Consider the following 16,937-nt stretch of genomic DNA (forward strand, 5'->3'; position numbering starts at 1 on the left):
ACTGAGTTACTGCAGCATTTTGGGGTTTTATTTGTAAACCAGCCTCTGCACTTCCTTGTGTTTACATAATTCACAGGTTTTAAGCAAATAAGATCAATTGATATTTTTTCCATTTCATTTTCCCTTGCATTGTGAACAGCAGAGTGTAAGTAAAAGCATTAGTAAGTAAGTAAGTAAAAGCATTAACTATTTTCAAAAGGACACAAAGTGCTGAAGTCCAGCTTTCTTCTCCGCTCTATATTCAGCCCGAAGAAGGGTCCCGACCCAAAATATCACCTCCATGTCCTCCAGAGATGCTGTGTGACCTGCTGAGTTACGCCAGCATTGTCCTTTTATGCATTAACCAACATCTGCATTTCTTTATTTCTACCAACAAATAATCTTCCTGTCAGCGTCATCTAATGTGGTTTCAAAAGTGGCTTCAAAGTGAAACTTGCTTATGACACTAGCTCAGATATAACTCAGGTTTCACTTTTTTTTTTGACAGAAGCAACCAGCAAGGAAGAAATATGTCTGCGGAAATATTCCTCTGCCTTTCGTTTTTATTCTTTCTAACAATAACTGCAAAAGATTCAGGTAAGAAACTGCTTCCAATGAAGTCTCATAAATAATAACTGCACACCAGAAATGTTTTGCCACGCGTGTTTGTTCCTCTTCAGGTTCGAACTTGCTCTGGAATGTAAAGTGGTCAGAAGTGATCATATATGTTCAATCTGTCTTTGGGATAGCCTTTGACAAATATTATCCAGAAACAAATATTATTAGAAGCAAGGAACTGCAGATGCTGGTTTACAAGAGAAAATGACACAAATAGCTGGAGTAACTCGGCGGGTCAGGCAGCAGCCCTGGAGAACATGGATAGGTGTTGGTTCGTGTCGGGGCCATTCTTCTGTCCCAACCTGAAACATCACCTATCCACGTTCTTCATTGCCACGGAATTAATCCCTTCATCTACGATTCTCCTTAAATCCCAGAGTTCAGGAGAGATTTTCCGAATCTAGGGTCTGTGGTCTAGTGTTTAATTTTCTCACTTTCGCGGTACATTTTGGGACGTGTTTCTATATTGGTAAGAAATTATAAAAATGCGTGCTGTCCTTCTCTTGTGCTATCTTGAGCCGTGATCTTTATTAGAGCATTTCAACTTGTTCCTTTGTAATGTAAATAGACCAGCTTTGCCCAGCATGATCTTCTGTATTCCTCAATGGACCAGAGTAGATCTTATTGCTTAGAAGTAACAATATCTTGAGGGATAGACCAGGCTTTGAGGTTATAAAGTATGGCAGTAATGCCAATGTGAAGCAAATTGTGCACACAGTATTCAGGTGATATGGCGAAATTTCATCTGTGACCACAGGGAAAAAGTTGGTGAAAACTTGAAGTCATCAAACAGCTATCACCTGCGAGGCTCATTAGACTTTAGAGAAACAGTGTGGAAACAGACCCTTCAGCCCACCGAGCCCGCACTGACCTACGATCATCGTATACGCTCACACTATCCTACACATTAGGGACAATTTACAGTTTACAAAAGTAAATTAACCTACAAACCTGTACGTCTTTAGAATGTGGGAGGAAACCGGAGCACCCAGAGAAAACCCACGCAGTCATAGGGGGAATGTAGAAACTCTATTCAGGCAACACCCATAGTCAGGATCAAACCCGGGTCTCTGGTGCTGTAAGAGAGCAGCTGTACCATTGTGCCACCATGCCACCCGCCTTATTTGATAAAAACAGAAAATATCCAAAATACTCAGCAGGTCGGGCAGCATCCGTGGGAGGAGAAACAGAGTGAGCATTTCAGGTTGGAGACCCTTCCTTAGAGCTGGAAGGAGTTCCTTCCTTCTTCCTAATTCTAATGAAAGGTCTTCAACCTGAAACATTAATTTTGCTTCTCTTCCCATGGATGCTGCCTGACCTGCTGAGTAGTTCCAACATTTTCTGTTTGTATTTCAGATTTCCACCATCTGCAATATTTTGTTTGTTTTCATAGCCTCCTTTGATTTGAAGACCAAAGAAGTAGCTACATACCATGAGAATATCAGTCTTTGGGGAAGACTGCAGAAGGGAATGATATTCTGGACGATACTGCAGTCAGTGATAAGTCAATAGAGTTTGTACTGCAACTTTTGCTGCAGAACTGAAGGTCAGACCGCAAAGTTGCAAAATAATCTGCAGCCAGTGACTAAAAGAAAAGGAAGAGCATAGAACATAGAACACAGAACATAGAACAGTATAGTGTAGTATAGGAACGGTTCATTTGGCCCACAATGTCTGTGCTGAATATTATGCCTAGATAAACTTTGATCTGCCTGCACGTTCCTTATCCCTCCATTCCCTGCATATCTATGTGCCTATCCAAAAGCCTCTTAAACACCATCATCTTATCTGCTTCCACCACCACCCCTGGCAGGTATCCACCACCCTCTGTGTTGAAAGTTTGCTCCCCAGATCTCCTTTAAACTCCCCCCCTCTCATCTTAAAGCAACGCCCTATAGTATTGGATGTTTCCGTCCTGGAAAAAAGGTTCTGACTGTCTTCCATAATTATTCCTCTCATAATTTTATATACTTTTATCACGTCTTATGGCGAGTCGTAGGCGAGGTACGTTGAAGTAGCCGTTTATTATAACATTAACAACCGTGACAATCAACGCATCAAACGACAGACAACCATAAATCTTACTGTCTCCGCTGGAGGACTAAACGAGACTGCCTCGTTCCCTTTACCTGCGTACTACCTCACCTGGTCTACCAATCAGAGGGTTCGATGGCTGGACCAATCCCTGTGTCCCTACAGTCTTCCCTTAGCCTCCAGCATTCCAGAGAAAACATTCCTAGTTGGTCCAACCTCTCCTTGTAGTTCCTACACCTCACACGCTCTCCATCTCCTGGATAACTTCCGGTTCCCAGGCCCCCACTCCCTCATCTTCACCATGGATGTCCAGTCACTCTACACTTCCATCCCCCACAAGGATGGTCTCGAAGCCCTCCGTTTCTTCCTCGACCGTAGAACCAGCCAATCCCCATCGACCAACACTCTCCTCCGCCTAGCAGAGCTGGCTCTTACCCTCAACAACTTCTCCTTTGACTCCTCCCACTTCCTCCAAACCAGAGGCGTAGCTATGGGCACTCGCATGGGCCCTAGCTACGCCTGCCTCTTTGTCGGGTACGTCGAACAATCCCTGTTCCAGACGTACACTGGCCCCATCCCCGAACTCTACCTCCGCTACATCGACGACTGCATTGGTGCTACCTCTTGCACCCATGCAGAACTCACTGACTTCATACACTTCACCTCCAATTTCCATCCTGCCCTTAAATATACCTGGACTATCTCTGACATCTCCCTCCCGTTTCTGGACCTCACCATCTCCATCACAGGAGACAGACTAGTGACGGACATTTACTACAAACGCACCGACTCGCACAGCTATCTGGACTACACTTCTTCCCACCCGGTCCCCTGCAAAAAGTCTATCCCCTACTCCCAATTCCTCCGTCTACGCCGCATCTGCGCCCGGGATGAGGTGTTTCACATTAGGGCTTCCGAGATGTCCTCGTTCTTCAGAAAACGGGGCTTCCCCTCCTCCATTATAGATGAGGCTCTCACTAGGGTCTCTTCTACATCCCGCAGCTCCGCTCTTGCTCCCCCTCCCTCCACTCGCAACAAGGACAGGATCCCCCTCGTTCTCACCTTCCACCCCACCAGCCAGCGGATCCAACATATCATCCACCAACATTTCCGTCACCTACAACGGGACCCCACCACTGGCCATATCTTCCCATCCCCTCCCCTCTCTGCGTTCCGCAGAGACCGTTCCCTCTGTAACTCCCTGGTCCACTCGTCCCTTCCTACCCAAACCACCCCAACCCCGGGCACTTTCCCTTGCAACCGCACGAGATGCAACACCTGTCCCTTTACCTCCCCCCTCAACTCCATCAAAGGACCCAAACAGTCTTTCCAGGTGAGACAGAGGTTCACCTGCACCTCCTCCAACCTCATCTATTGCATCCGCTGCTCTAGATGTCAACTTATTTATATCGGCGAAACCAAGCGCAGGCTCGGCGATCGCTGCGCTCGGTCCGCATTAACAAAACTGATCTCCCGGTGGCCCAGCACTTTAACTCCCCCTCCCATTCCCAGTCTGACCTCTCTGTCATGGGCCTCCTCCAGTGCCATAGTGAGGCCCGCCGGAAATTGGAGGAGCAGCACCTCATATTTCGCCTGGGCAGTTTGCAGCCTGGTGGTATGAACGTCGATTTCTCCAACTTCAGATAGCTCCTCTGTCCCTCCCTTCCCCTCCTCCTTCCCAGATCTCCCTCTATCTTCCTGTCTCCACCTATATCCTTCCTTTGTCCCGCCCCCCTGACATCAGTCTGAAGAAGGGTCTCGACCCGAAACGTCACCCATTCCTTCTCTCCCGAGATGCTGCCTGACCTGCTGAGTTACTCCAGCATTTTGTGAATAAATCTCCTTGTAGTTGATACCTTCTAATCTAGGCATCATCCTGACCTGTTTCTTCCCAGCTGTTATTAGACAATTGTATCATCCTATCACCAACTAGAGTGCGATTCTGAGCTACTATCTACATCACCGGTGACCCTTAAGGGCCTGTCCCACTTTAGGCGGTTTTAAGGCGACTGCCGGCGACTGTCAAAGTCGTAGCAGATCGCCGAACTTTTCTTTTACCCGACGACAATGACCACGACAATGCCTAGTCAGGTCGAGATTAAAGCGTCTTCGGAAACATCGCAAAATTCCCACGCTGTCAATGCTTCTCCGGCATCCTAATTTTCACTGAAATCACAGACAAGTCGGTAAGAACTTGAGAGTTTTGAACTATAACATCTTGTATGGGTTACTTAAAAACCAAGCTTCACTGTAACAAGGAATAAACTGGCTATACTTCCAGTTTACTAATAGCTGTATTTAAAAAAAAAAAATTCTAAGTGGTTAAGTGGATTTTTGTGAAAAGTGTGTGGGCATTCTTTGAAAATGTACGGGCGATGCATATCTGGTTTCTGGGTTGCATACCTGGGTTTGGAGCCCACATTAAATGTAATGGCTGATGGCCATAAACATTGCAAAATTCCCACGCTTACCTGACCGTCAAACTGTCGCCTCCAATCTACCTGTCAAATGTCCTAACGGTAAATAAATTGGCTAAACACAAGCATTTTATGGTATTTTGAAATTACTTTAATATAATGTGCTTCTAAATGGATCTAAGAGAACCTAGCACACCTGGGGACAGCAGGCGACTGTGCCCGCAATAAGCAACGATACCTGGCGACAAGCCAGCTGTCACTCCGGATGATTTCTCTGCGATGCGCTGAGATCTACTACAATTCTTGGAAGACTCCTCACGATTATGCCCGCGTCACCCGGCGAACTGTCAGCGACAGCCTAGTCTCCGGCAGTCGCCTTAAAATCGCCTAAAGTGGGACAGGCCCTTTAGACAATCTTTAAACGGACTTTACTGGACTTTATCTCACACTAAATGTTATTTATTTTATCATGTATCTGTACACAGTGGACGGCTTGATTGTAATCATGACAAGTTCGTCCAGTGACCGGATAGCACGCAACAAAAAAGCTTTTCAATGTGTCTCGGTACATGTGACAATAAACTAAACTAAACTAAACTAAATTTGGGCCTCGATTGCGTTACTCCAGCATTTTGTGGTATCAATTCTTGAATTGTTGCATGAAACAAACTTCCTCCAGGGACACATCATTAATTGCATAATATTCTTACCTTCTCCATCTCAGTTTTTAAAGTGTGAAAATGTACTTACTGCTGACTGGTCGCTTGCTGTCACTGCACTGACAATATTTTTGATTGTGCAATTTTACAGGACTCTTTGTTTCCCAGTCTCCACGTGCCATCTATGCAGGAAGAGGAGAATCAGTTTCAATGACCTGTGAAATCACATTTACACTAGGATCGCTAGTCGGCACTCATTTTAAAAGGAATCTTTTAATGCAAAAGGAACTGTGTTACGTCACCATATACTCTTCGTTCGTCGATGAACCGTACAGGCCTAGGCTGGAGTGTAATGGAACGAAAGATGCAAAACGGATCAATATTACTCTCAGAGATCTTCAGAAAAACGACACTGATACTTACTATTGTGTTTCTGCGGTAGAGAATGGTAGACTAACCGAACAGAATGCTGAAGAAACAATGCTTATTGTATCAGGTATGTTTTATGTATCAAATATTCATGGAGTATTATATACTGAAGTAGAACAGACAATTAAAAACTATGTGTGGGAAGCGACTTCAGATGCTGGTTTACATTTTCATACTTTAAAAACAAAGATGGAGAAGGTAAGAATATTATGCAATTAGTGATATACCCCTGGAGGAAGTTTGGTTCATGCAACCATCAAGAATTGGTAGTTTAATATACATTAAAACTATGTGTGGATGAAAAAAAAACATGGATATGTTTTCTTAGATGTCTCTTTGTTGGTTTCCAATCATTTTCAATACACCGGTCATAAGAGTCATAGAGTCTTACAGCGTAGAAACAGGCCCTTTGGCCCAACTTGCTCACACCGGTCAACATGTCCCATCTACACTGGACCCACCTGCCTGCGTTTGCCCCAAATCCATCTAAACCTGTCCTATCCACATACCTGTCTAAATGTTTCTTAAACTGGTATCCAAACTAAATATCAATTCTATTGTTTCTAATTATCTCTTCCCAGGGGAATAAATTAATGGCTCGTTACTCAACATATTTGTTTTCACTTTTCTGACTGAAAAATGAAGTTGCCGTTTTTAAGTGCCGTTTTGGACTTAATTCATAATAAAATCCCTTCCAGAATGTAGTAAGAGGCAGGAGGCAAAATGTAGTAAGAGTGGAGGCAAAATGAATTGGAGATGCCAGAATCTTGAGTAAAATAAAAAGTGCTGGAGTAACGCTGGTCAGGCAGCATCTCTGAAAAGAATGGATAGGTGACATTTTCAGTTGGGACTGTTCTTCAGCCCATCCATTGCTGCCACAGATGCTGCCTGACCCTTTACTCCAGAATTTTGTGTTTTACTCAGAGGCACGCAGAAATCTTGTTGCCATTGCACAGCATATTGCTTGAAGAGTGCAGGAAGGTATTGCAGATGCTGGTTTACACTGAAGATAGACATAACATTTTGGAGTAAATCAGCAGGACAGGCAGCATCTCTGGAGAGAAGGAATGCTTGAAGAGGTTACAATAATAAAATTAGACATGCCAAAGGAAAAACTTTAATGGCCTGTATTGAATGGTCCTCTCTTTACTCATGTGAGATCAGATAAACCGAGCAATATCAGTTAATTAAAAATAACGGGTGTCAGCAGGATTATTTCATATTATTGTGGTCTGTTCTATTCGACCATATGACCAACACCTTTGGTTAGTTTAGAGACACAGGAGGTTTAGAGTCCACGCCAACCTTCAATTATCTTTGCAAACTAGGTCTATGTTCTACCACTTTCTCAATCACTCCTTGCACATTTGGGGAATTTAGAGGCTAATGAACAGACAAAGTTGTACGTCCTTGCAGTGTGGGAGGAAACCCTGGAGCACCCAGAAGAAACCCAGGCCCAAACCCAAACCCAGAAACAGGAAGAACATACAAACTCCATACAGAACAGCACCAGACGTCAGAATGGAACTCATGAATCTGGCGCTGTAAGGCAGCAGCTCTACCTACTGCTCCACTGTTCCACCATTAAACTGTGGAAGAAATATTATTTTTCCTATTCACAAATCTCATACCTCCTGGGAGTAACTGTTCCCTTTGCTGGTCTCTAAATGATAACCCAACCCAGTAATGGATTAACAGTTTTGACAGAATGCCATTTGTCCATTCTCCTGTCAGCAGTGGCAAGTGGAAAGATTCTTGGTTCAACACCCATTCCGAGAGACATGAGTAGATAGATTGTGTCGAAGTCTTTAATAATATATTGCTGGGCGATAGTCTCCTTTGGATAAGGTGTTAAAATGCCATTCCTTCTGCCCACTCAGCTGGGTATAAATTTCCCAGACCACTATTTGACCAATATATCTCCCCAAACCAAAGTTCAATACATTACGAAGAAGTTGCCAGGACTTGATATTTACAAGACTTGGCAACATCCTCGTAAATCTTTTATGCACACTGTCCAGCATAACAACATTGTTCCTATAACAGGGTGACCAAAACTGAACACAGTAGCCTAACTGTGGCCTCACCAATGTCTTGGACAGCTGTAACATAACCTCCCAACTTGCATACTCGATACTCTGACTGATGAAGGCTAATGTGCCAAAAGCCTTCTTGACCACCTTGTCTAGTTGTGGTGCCACTTTCAAGGAACAATGTGCCTGTAATCACAGATCACTCTGCTCTGCAACACGCCCCAGGGCCTTACCATTCACTGTCGGTTCTGCCTTGGTCTGACTTCCAGAGATAGACACAAAATGCTGGAGTAACTCAGCGGGGGCAGGCAGCATCTCTGTATTGAAGAAATGGGTGACCTTTCGGGTCAAGACTCCGCCTCAGACGGTCTCAGAAGGGTCTCGACCCCAAAACATCACCCATTACTTCTATCCAGGGATGCTGCCTGAGTTCATCTAGCACTTTCCTTTTGCTCATGATTGCAGCCTCTACAGTGTATTGTGCTTCCTTACTCCCATTTGTTAGATTCTCATGCTTTGAAATGTGACCCATTTTGTGTGAACCTTGAAAACTACCAGTGGTGCATAGAAACCACCACTGCATTGAACTGCTTCTAAAACATAGCACAAAAAGTAAGGAAATTTGTGTTTGGTAGATTATTTCTCTGTTGTAACAATGCTTCTTGGCAATAAATCTTATACCGTTGGAAAGCCTGTTTATTTCCCTTATAAATGGTGCCACATTTGTAAGGAACATGCATTTGTGGGATGAGCAGCAGAGCTGAGTATATGGGTTGCGCCCATGAAAAATTTGCCAAATCTTCTCTGCCAATGCCAAACAGCTTATTCTGCCATTGACTCTTGTTCGGTGTTGTTTGGTGGATTGGATGATTGAAGTCTGAAGAAACAAGACATATTGGCAATTTAACAATTTATTCATTTAATAAACAGGAGCCACAGTAGCGTGTGGAAGAACCATACACAGCCATAACAGCCTGGCACCTCCTCCTCATGCTAGTCACCAGCCTGGTCACACACTGTTGTGGGATGGCATCCCATTCTTGTCAGCACCTGGGGGTACCAGAAGCTCAAAACAAGAGTCAATAGCAACAGCAGAATAAGCTGTTTGGCATTGGCAGAGAAGATTTGGCAAATTTTTCATGGGCGCAACCCATATACTCAGCTCTGCTGCTCATCCCACAAATGCATGTTCCTTACAAATGTGGCACCATTTAAAAGGGAAATAAACAGGCTTTCCAACGGTATAAGATTTATTGTCAAGAAGCATTGTTACAACAGAGAAATAATCTACCAAACACAAATTTCCTTACTTTTTGTGCTATGTTTATATAGTGGGATGAAACTTGTTAAAGTCTTGAGGGGTTTGGCCTTTTAAACCAATCTGCTGGATCTGTAAACAGTTTTCTTTTTTCTTCCTGAACATTTTTAAACTTGAGCTTATATATATTTTTTTAAAAGGCTCTCATATTTGTGATTTAGTTATCAAAAACTTCGCTAATTTTCAATGTTCAATTTAGTAAATCAAGTATGCTGACCTCCACATTAAATGTCTTTGTTCAAGATCCTTAGAATTACTTATTTAAAGAGTTCATAAGTAGTTATAGGGGCAGCGTTAGGCCATTCAGCCTATCAAGTCTACGCCACTAATCTATCTTTCCCTTTCAACCCCATTCCCCTGCCTTCCCCCCAAAACCCCTGACACCCTTGATAATCAAGTATCTGTCAATCTCCACCTTAAAAATATCCATCGACTTGACCTCCACAGCCGTCTGTGGCAAAGAGTTCCACAGATTCACTGCCCTCTGACTAAATAAATTCCTCCTCATCCTTTCTAAACATACGCCCTCTTATTCTAAAGGGCCTGTCCCACTTAGGCGATTTTTTTGGCGACTGCCGGCGACTGCCGGCGACTGTCAAAGTCGTAGCAGATCGCCGAACTTTTCTTTTACCCGACGACAATGACCACGACAATGTCGAGTCAGGTCGAGATTACAGCATCTTCTGAAACATCGCGATAATTCCCACGCTGTCAATGCTTCGGCGTCGTGGTTTTCGCTGAAATCACTGACAAGTCGGTAAGTACTTGAGAGTTTTGAACTATAACACCTTGTATGGGTTACTTAAAAACCAAGCTTCACTAATGAGAATCTATGCTATTAGCTGGTATAGTCAATTAGAGATATTATATTTTGTTGTAGTAAAGATGGTTTCTTTTGTTGTTTTAGCTAATATAAAATGGATGCTTATTTTAGTGGAAAGCAGTAAGATGGATGCTTGTGGCAGAAATGTTATCCTTGGGAACAGAATGTGTTTGTCCCTTTACGAGTGATAAGGAGTGTATAGAAGAGATGGGCTATTGTCCTCTCCCACTCTGTCTGACTGCGAGTACTGTGTATTGAAACAGTAAAGCAAGGTCATGCAGCTGCGAGATTGCTCGTCTATAGAGATAAGAAAGTTTCTTTCTTATTAGCAACTCCTTATTTGGGTGCGTGTGAAAGTAGGAAAAGTTTGAATCCACGCTAGGTAAATTGATGCGTTTCTCTAAATACATGTGACTTATATTAATGGTTTGGTTTTTGAGCATGTGACCTGTATCAATGATTTTGTCTTCTCTGTAACCATGGAAATTGTATTAGATGTGTAATTGGTCATTGTATTAGATGTGTAATTGGTCCTTGATTTCTTTTTGTCACACCTCTCTTTTTCTGTATAAAAAAGTAAACAATGGTGGAGAAGTTGTTCTTCCCCTGCCCTGAGTTGAGATCTCTTCAGACACTAGTGTTGTGTCTGGAGATCTTCTCGGGAAGAACCCCATGGTGGAATAAATCTGATGTGCTAATCCAGTATCACGTGTGATTATTCAGACTGAAGGTAAAGAATTTGATTTAACACTGTAACAAGGAATAAACTGGATTTACTTCCAGTTTACTAATAGCTGTACTAAAAAAAATAGTTTTAAAAGTGGTTCAGTGGAGTTTTGTGAAAAGTGTGTGGACATTCTTTTAAAATGTAAGGGAGATGCATATCTGGTTTCTGGGTTGCATATCTGGGTTTGGAGCCCACTTTAAATGTAATGGCTGAGACCAAAAACATCGCGATAATTCCCACGCTTACCTGACCGTCAAACTGTCGCCTCCAATCTACCTGTCAAATGTCCTGACGGTAAATAAATTGGTTAAACACAAGCATTTTATGGTATTTTGAAATGACTTTACTTATTTTAATATTATGTGCTTCTAAATGTATGTTAAGAGAACCTATCAAACCTGGGGACAGCATGCGACAGCGCCCGCAATAAGCTACGATACCTGGCGACAAGCCAGCTGTCGCCGAGAAATTTCAAACTGTTTGATTTCTCGGCAACACGCTGAGATCCACTACGATCTTTGGAAGACTCCTCACGATCATGCCCGCGACACCCCGGCGAACGTTCGGTGACAGCCTAGTCACCGGCAGTCGCCTTAAAATCACCTAAGTGCGACAGGTCCTTAAGGCTGTGCCCTCTGCTCTCACACCCTCCCACTAATGGAAACATCATCTCCATGCCCACTCTATCCAGTTCATGAGATAAACACTGAAGATTCATTGTACAAGACGATGTAGCGAATGGTATTTGGCCTTCAGTGACACAAATATTCCGTCCTATAACTTTTTATCTTTTTTAAGGGGTTCATGATCATTTTATGAAAAGCTGATGATGTAATGGACAAATTAAGACATAAGTATATGTTTTTATATTTTATATTCTCAGATGAAACCAAGCAACCCTGCAAAGATAACTGTGCTGAAGGGTGCAGCAAAGTAGCAGTTTTTCAGGATCCACTGATGATTGCAATGATTATTCTTGCAGTTGCGAGCTTCTGTTTTGCACTTGTTCTGTTACTTCAACATGTAAGTTCCTAATTTATATTCATCAAATATTTATCATGCCTTGAAATATAAAAAATAACGGATTATTAAACTGATTTGAAGAAATTGATTTGAGGGCAGCACTGTGGCACAGCAGATAGAGCTGCTGCCTCACAGCACCAGAGACCCGGGTTCGATCCTGACCTCTGTCTGCATGTGATCCATATCCCTCCACTACCTGCATATCTATATGCACATCTAAATGCCTCTTAAATGCCGCTATGGGTGCACATGGGAGTGGGCAAGAGATGGTGGGTGCTCTGAGACACAACAGACTGCAGATGCTTGAATCTGATGGATGGGAAGGAGAACAGCTGGAGGAACTCAGCAGGTCAGGCAGCATCTGTGGAAGGAAACAGGCAGCCTGGATGAAGTGACCCGACTCGAAACGCCGTCCGTCAATTTATGCATTCGATGGTTTTAGATAGAAAGGGAGGTTGGGCAAACATGGACTCTTTGGAGATTGAGGGGAGAACTGATGGTAGTATATATAAAATTATGAGAGGCATAGATAGAAAGCCTGACAGTTAGAACCTTTATTCCCAGGCTGGAAATGTCAAAGACGAGTGGGTACAGTTTTAAGGCGAGAGGGGCAAAGTTTACAGGAGATGTGCGATCATTTTTTACACAGAAAGGGGTGAGTGCTTGGAATGTGTTGTCCAACAGAATGTGTTGTTGGGGGCAGATACGATAGTGGCATTTAAAAGACTTTTACATGGGAATGTGGATAGGCCGGGAATGGAGGAAAAAGGATCACTATCTATACACTGAGGACAGCTCAATTGTAATCATGTGTAGTCTTTCCACTGACTGGCTAGCACGTAACAAAAAGCTTTTCAATGTGTCTCGGTACATGTGACAATAAACAAAACTAAACCAAACTGAACTAAATGTGCAGGCAGACAAAATTAGTTTACCTTGGCATCATATTCGGCACAGACATTGTGGGGTGAAGGGCCTGATCCTGTGCTGTACTGTTCCTATGTTCTTCCCTTCCAAGTTACAATCCACCCTGATTTGGGGAAATATTGCTATTCCAGCTTCTTCGCTCGCTGTAAACCTTGGACCCTCTCTTCCCATCAGCACCATGGGATTACCCAGAGAGATTCTCTCATTCAGGAAGCCAACCCACTACTACTTGTTAGGGGTATTAACAGCATGTATGTCCACTGTTCACCTTTCCAAAATTAAATTAGGGGAATTGACAGGATGAATGCACAGGGTTTTTTATACCCGAGGAACCAGGGGGTTTAAGGTGAGGCGAGAAGGTGTAAAGGAACCTGAGGGACAAATTTTTCACTCTGAGGGTGGTAGGTAAATGGAATGAGATGCCAGAGGAGGTAGTTGAGGCAGATATAATAACACCATTAAAAAACACTTGGACAGGTACATGGAAAGGAAAGGTTTAATGGAATATGGGCCAAACGCGGGCAAATGGAAGTAGCTTACGTGGGGGCACTTTGTTTGGCATGGACGGGTTGGGCTGAAAGGCCTGTTTCCGTGCTGTGTGCCTCGATGGCTGAAAAGACATTTGCTCGCATTCAGGAGACTCTCAGTCTGAAGAAGGGTCTCAACCCGAAACATCACCTTCCTGTATTCCTTTTCTCCAGGGATGTTGCGTAACCCTGTTGAATTACTCCAGCTTTTTGTGTCTATCTTCGGTTTAAACCAGCATCTGCAGTTCCTTCCTACTATTTTCTAGAATTCTCTCTTGCAACTTTGTAAGAAGCGAGATATCAATAGACAATGTGGCAGAAGATGGCCTATCATTGTGCAAATAATGTGTCAACCAATATTGATTCCAAAGACCTTTATGCTTAATTAGGTTAAATAAGGGTGCAAGAATGTCTGTGTTGAAAATTGTGAATTTAAAGAAAAAAATAACGTTTAAATAATTGTCTTAATTTTTAGGGGAAAAATCACTATCAAGTGGAACAGTCTAAACGAAAAGGAGTTCCAAACTCAGTGTATGAAGATATGAACTTGGTACGAACGCAAAGCATGGCTCATTAGTGGTCAAATAAAGTGAGCCTCAAACATTCGATTCAGTTATCGATGAATGGTAAAATGCACCATTGGAGTAGGATAGGACTTGGTGGAATCTGCAAAGTTCTTAAACATTCTCTTCACTGTTTTGTTTCAGCGACGTAAACATTTATGGAGTAAGATGGAATTGGAGATGCTGAAATCTTGAGCAAAACACAAGGTGCTGGAGTAAATCAGCGGGTCAGGCAGCATCTGTGGAGGGAATGGACAGGGGACGATTTGTGTCGGGAACGTTCGATCAGTCTGAAGAATGGTCCCAACCCAAAACGTTACCTCTCCATAGTCTCCACAGATGCTGCCTGATCTGCTGAGTAGCTACTCTAGCACTTTGTGTTTTGCTGTACAAGATGGGTGTGTTTTTTGGATGGCTGGTGTTGGAACAGAACATCATTTGTATAATGTGCAGACTAACTGTTCCATTACTATGTACATGCAATAAACACCGTGTAAATATTTTTAGCTTTCATTTAAAATAAATCTCTCTCTTTCACCCCACCTTCAGTGTTTTTCAATATCTATGAGCTTGTTCCACACAACGGGGAAGAAACACACTCTTCAATCCATGTTGCACTTGCAACAGAAGTGTGAAAAAATGGGCACATTTGTTTCTTTGAGTGGCTTCTGATCTTTAGTTATCGTTCCCACCTTTGATTGCAAAAGGATCTTTATACTGAAGAAAACAGTGAATGCAAATCTTTACAACAATGCGCCCACATCATTGTGTCAATTATTTTAGTCTTTCTTCCTCACTCATGGTATGTGAATGCTGCTGGCAGTGTCTAAGCCTAACTCTGAACCAAGTTGGCAAATGCCAACAACATTGGTGGCTCTGGAACCACTCGTGGGTCTAACGAGTTCGAGGGCAGTGGATGGACACGCAATGAAATGCAGATGCTGCAATCTTGCTGAGAACATAAAGTGCTGGAGTAAGTCATTGGGTCAGGAACTCCAATCCGTTGAGTTACTCCAGCACTTTATGCCCTGAGTAGATGTTCATCCTCCACAAAACGCAGTGAACTAAATGGGTTTGAAGTTTAGAGCTTAGAGTTTAAAGATACAGAAAACTCTCGCAATAATGGACCTCTGTTTAGTGGATTTTGGTCATAGCGGACCGAGGCTCTCGTTGCAACCCCCTCCTCCCTCCCCCCCCCCCCCCCCTCACTTCCGCCAGTTAACGATCTGACCCCCCCATGGTGGGAGCCTCTGGTGACGGGAGCGGATAGAGCGAGAAGCATGAAGACGGCGTGAGTGCCGGGCCCATCCCTAGTGCAACACATGTCGGGCCGGGGGCTCTGCGGCTCCCCAGCCTGTGATTTAAACCCCCTCCCCCCCAACACCGAGTTTCTTCCCTTCCGGCCTTGGGTTAAACGTTACCGCCCCCCCCCCCCCCCCCTCACTCGGTTATAGTGGACAATCGGTAATAACGGACACTATCCCCCTCCCCCATCCCTCCCCCCCCCCCCCCCCATGGTCTGTTATTGCAGGGATTTACTGTACAGCATGGAAACAGGGCCTTCGGCCCATCAAGTCCATTCAGCCCATCGATCACCCGCTCACACTAATTCTATGTTATCCCACTTTTGCATCCACTCCCCGCTCGCAAGGGGCAATTTATGGAAGCCAATTAACCTACAAACCAGCACATCTTTGGAATGTGGGAGGAAACTGGAGCACCCGGAGAAAACCCAGGCAGTCACCATGAGATCGTACAAACTCCGCACAGACAGCACCAGAATGTCAGTGTCCAGAATGAACCCGGGTCTCTGGCACAGTGAGGCAACAGCTCTACCGCTGTGCTACTGTGATGCCCTTAATTGTTATCCAACAACTACCTGCTACTTCTGAGACCAACTTTCAGAATTAGCACCATCAAACAAAAACAGAAACTGTTTCTCCCAATTCCTTTCTTTATACCCCAAAGGTATTATTTTGGCGGAACGCAGGAGACTGCAGATGCTGAAATCTAGACCACAAAACAAACTCAAACAAACAAACTCAGCGATTTAGGCAGCATCTGTAGAGTGGGGGGATGGTAGGAAATGATGATGTTTTGTGTTGACACCTTACACACGGTCCTGATGCAGGGAACACCAAGTCTGAAGAAAGGTCCCGACCATAAACGTCACCCATCCTTTTTCTCCAGAGATGCTGCCTGACCCGTTGCGTTACTACAGCACTTTGCGTGCATCTTTGCATGTCTTGCTTTGCTGTCCTTGTGGCATCAAACAAATGCATACTCCTGCCAAAAACTGACGCTATTTGAGTTTCCTCTTGCAACCACACATCGATTAAGTAAGTTGAGGTTGTAATATAGGCCACGCACCTCATTGTGCAATGGCAGCAGGGTGGTAAACAGTGGTGTTAATCCGCAAAGGTTTTATGGAGGCTGTGCAGTGCTTCAGTACATACTTCAGCATGACCTCCTGCAGGCTGTGTTGTGACAGTCAGATATATTCACTTGCGCATTTCAGGCAAACTACATCGCATCTTTCATCAGGATAATGCTCTTCAGGACAACAGCCGCCACAGCTTAGCTTAGTTTAGATTGATCTGGTTTAGTTTAGTTTAGGCACAAAATGGTGGAGTAACTCAGCGGGTCAGGCAGCATCTCTGGAGAACAGGAATGGGCGATGTTTCGGGCCGAGACTTCTTCAGAGTGAGAGGCAGGGGAGAGGGAAACTAGAGGTATGAAGAAACAAACCAGAGCTGGCACCGATGGCCCAGGAGCCCACAATGGTTTATTGTTGGCTGGTGGAGGAGGTGATAAGGAAGAGAAACAAACAGTGAAACTAGTAGGACGACTAAGGTGGCAG

The 16,937-nt window shown here is 43.9% G+C and overlaps 1 protein-coding gene across 1 annotated transcript in view; it reads left to right on the forward strand.

Annotated features, from left to right (window-relative positions):
• The window catches only part of LOC144594738 (uncharacterized), a 61,410-nt gene extending 44,752 nt beyond the window's left edge, over positions 1–16,658 (forward strand). Inside the window, exons 4-6 of the mRNA XM_078401580.1 lie at positions 11,921–12,060; positions 13,990–14,064; positions 16,596–16,658. Of these exons, the coding sequence (XP_078257706.1) occupies positions 11,921–12,060; positions 13,990–14,064; positions 16,596–16,658 (278 nt within the window). The remainder of the gene's footprint in view (positions 1–11,920; positions 12,061–13,989; positions 14,065–16,595) is intronic.
• The last annotated feature ends 279 nt before the right edge of the window (positions 16,659–16,937 follow it).

This window comes from Rhinoraja longicauda, chromosome 6 (genome assembly GCF_053455715.1).
Source record: "Rhinoraja longicauda isolate Sanriku21f chromosome 6, sRhiLon1.1, whole genome shotgun sequence".
Classification (NCBI taxonomy): Eukaryota; Metazoa; Chordata; class Chondrichthyes; order Rajiformes; family Arhynchobatidae; genus Rhinoraja; species Rhinoraja longicauda.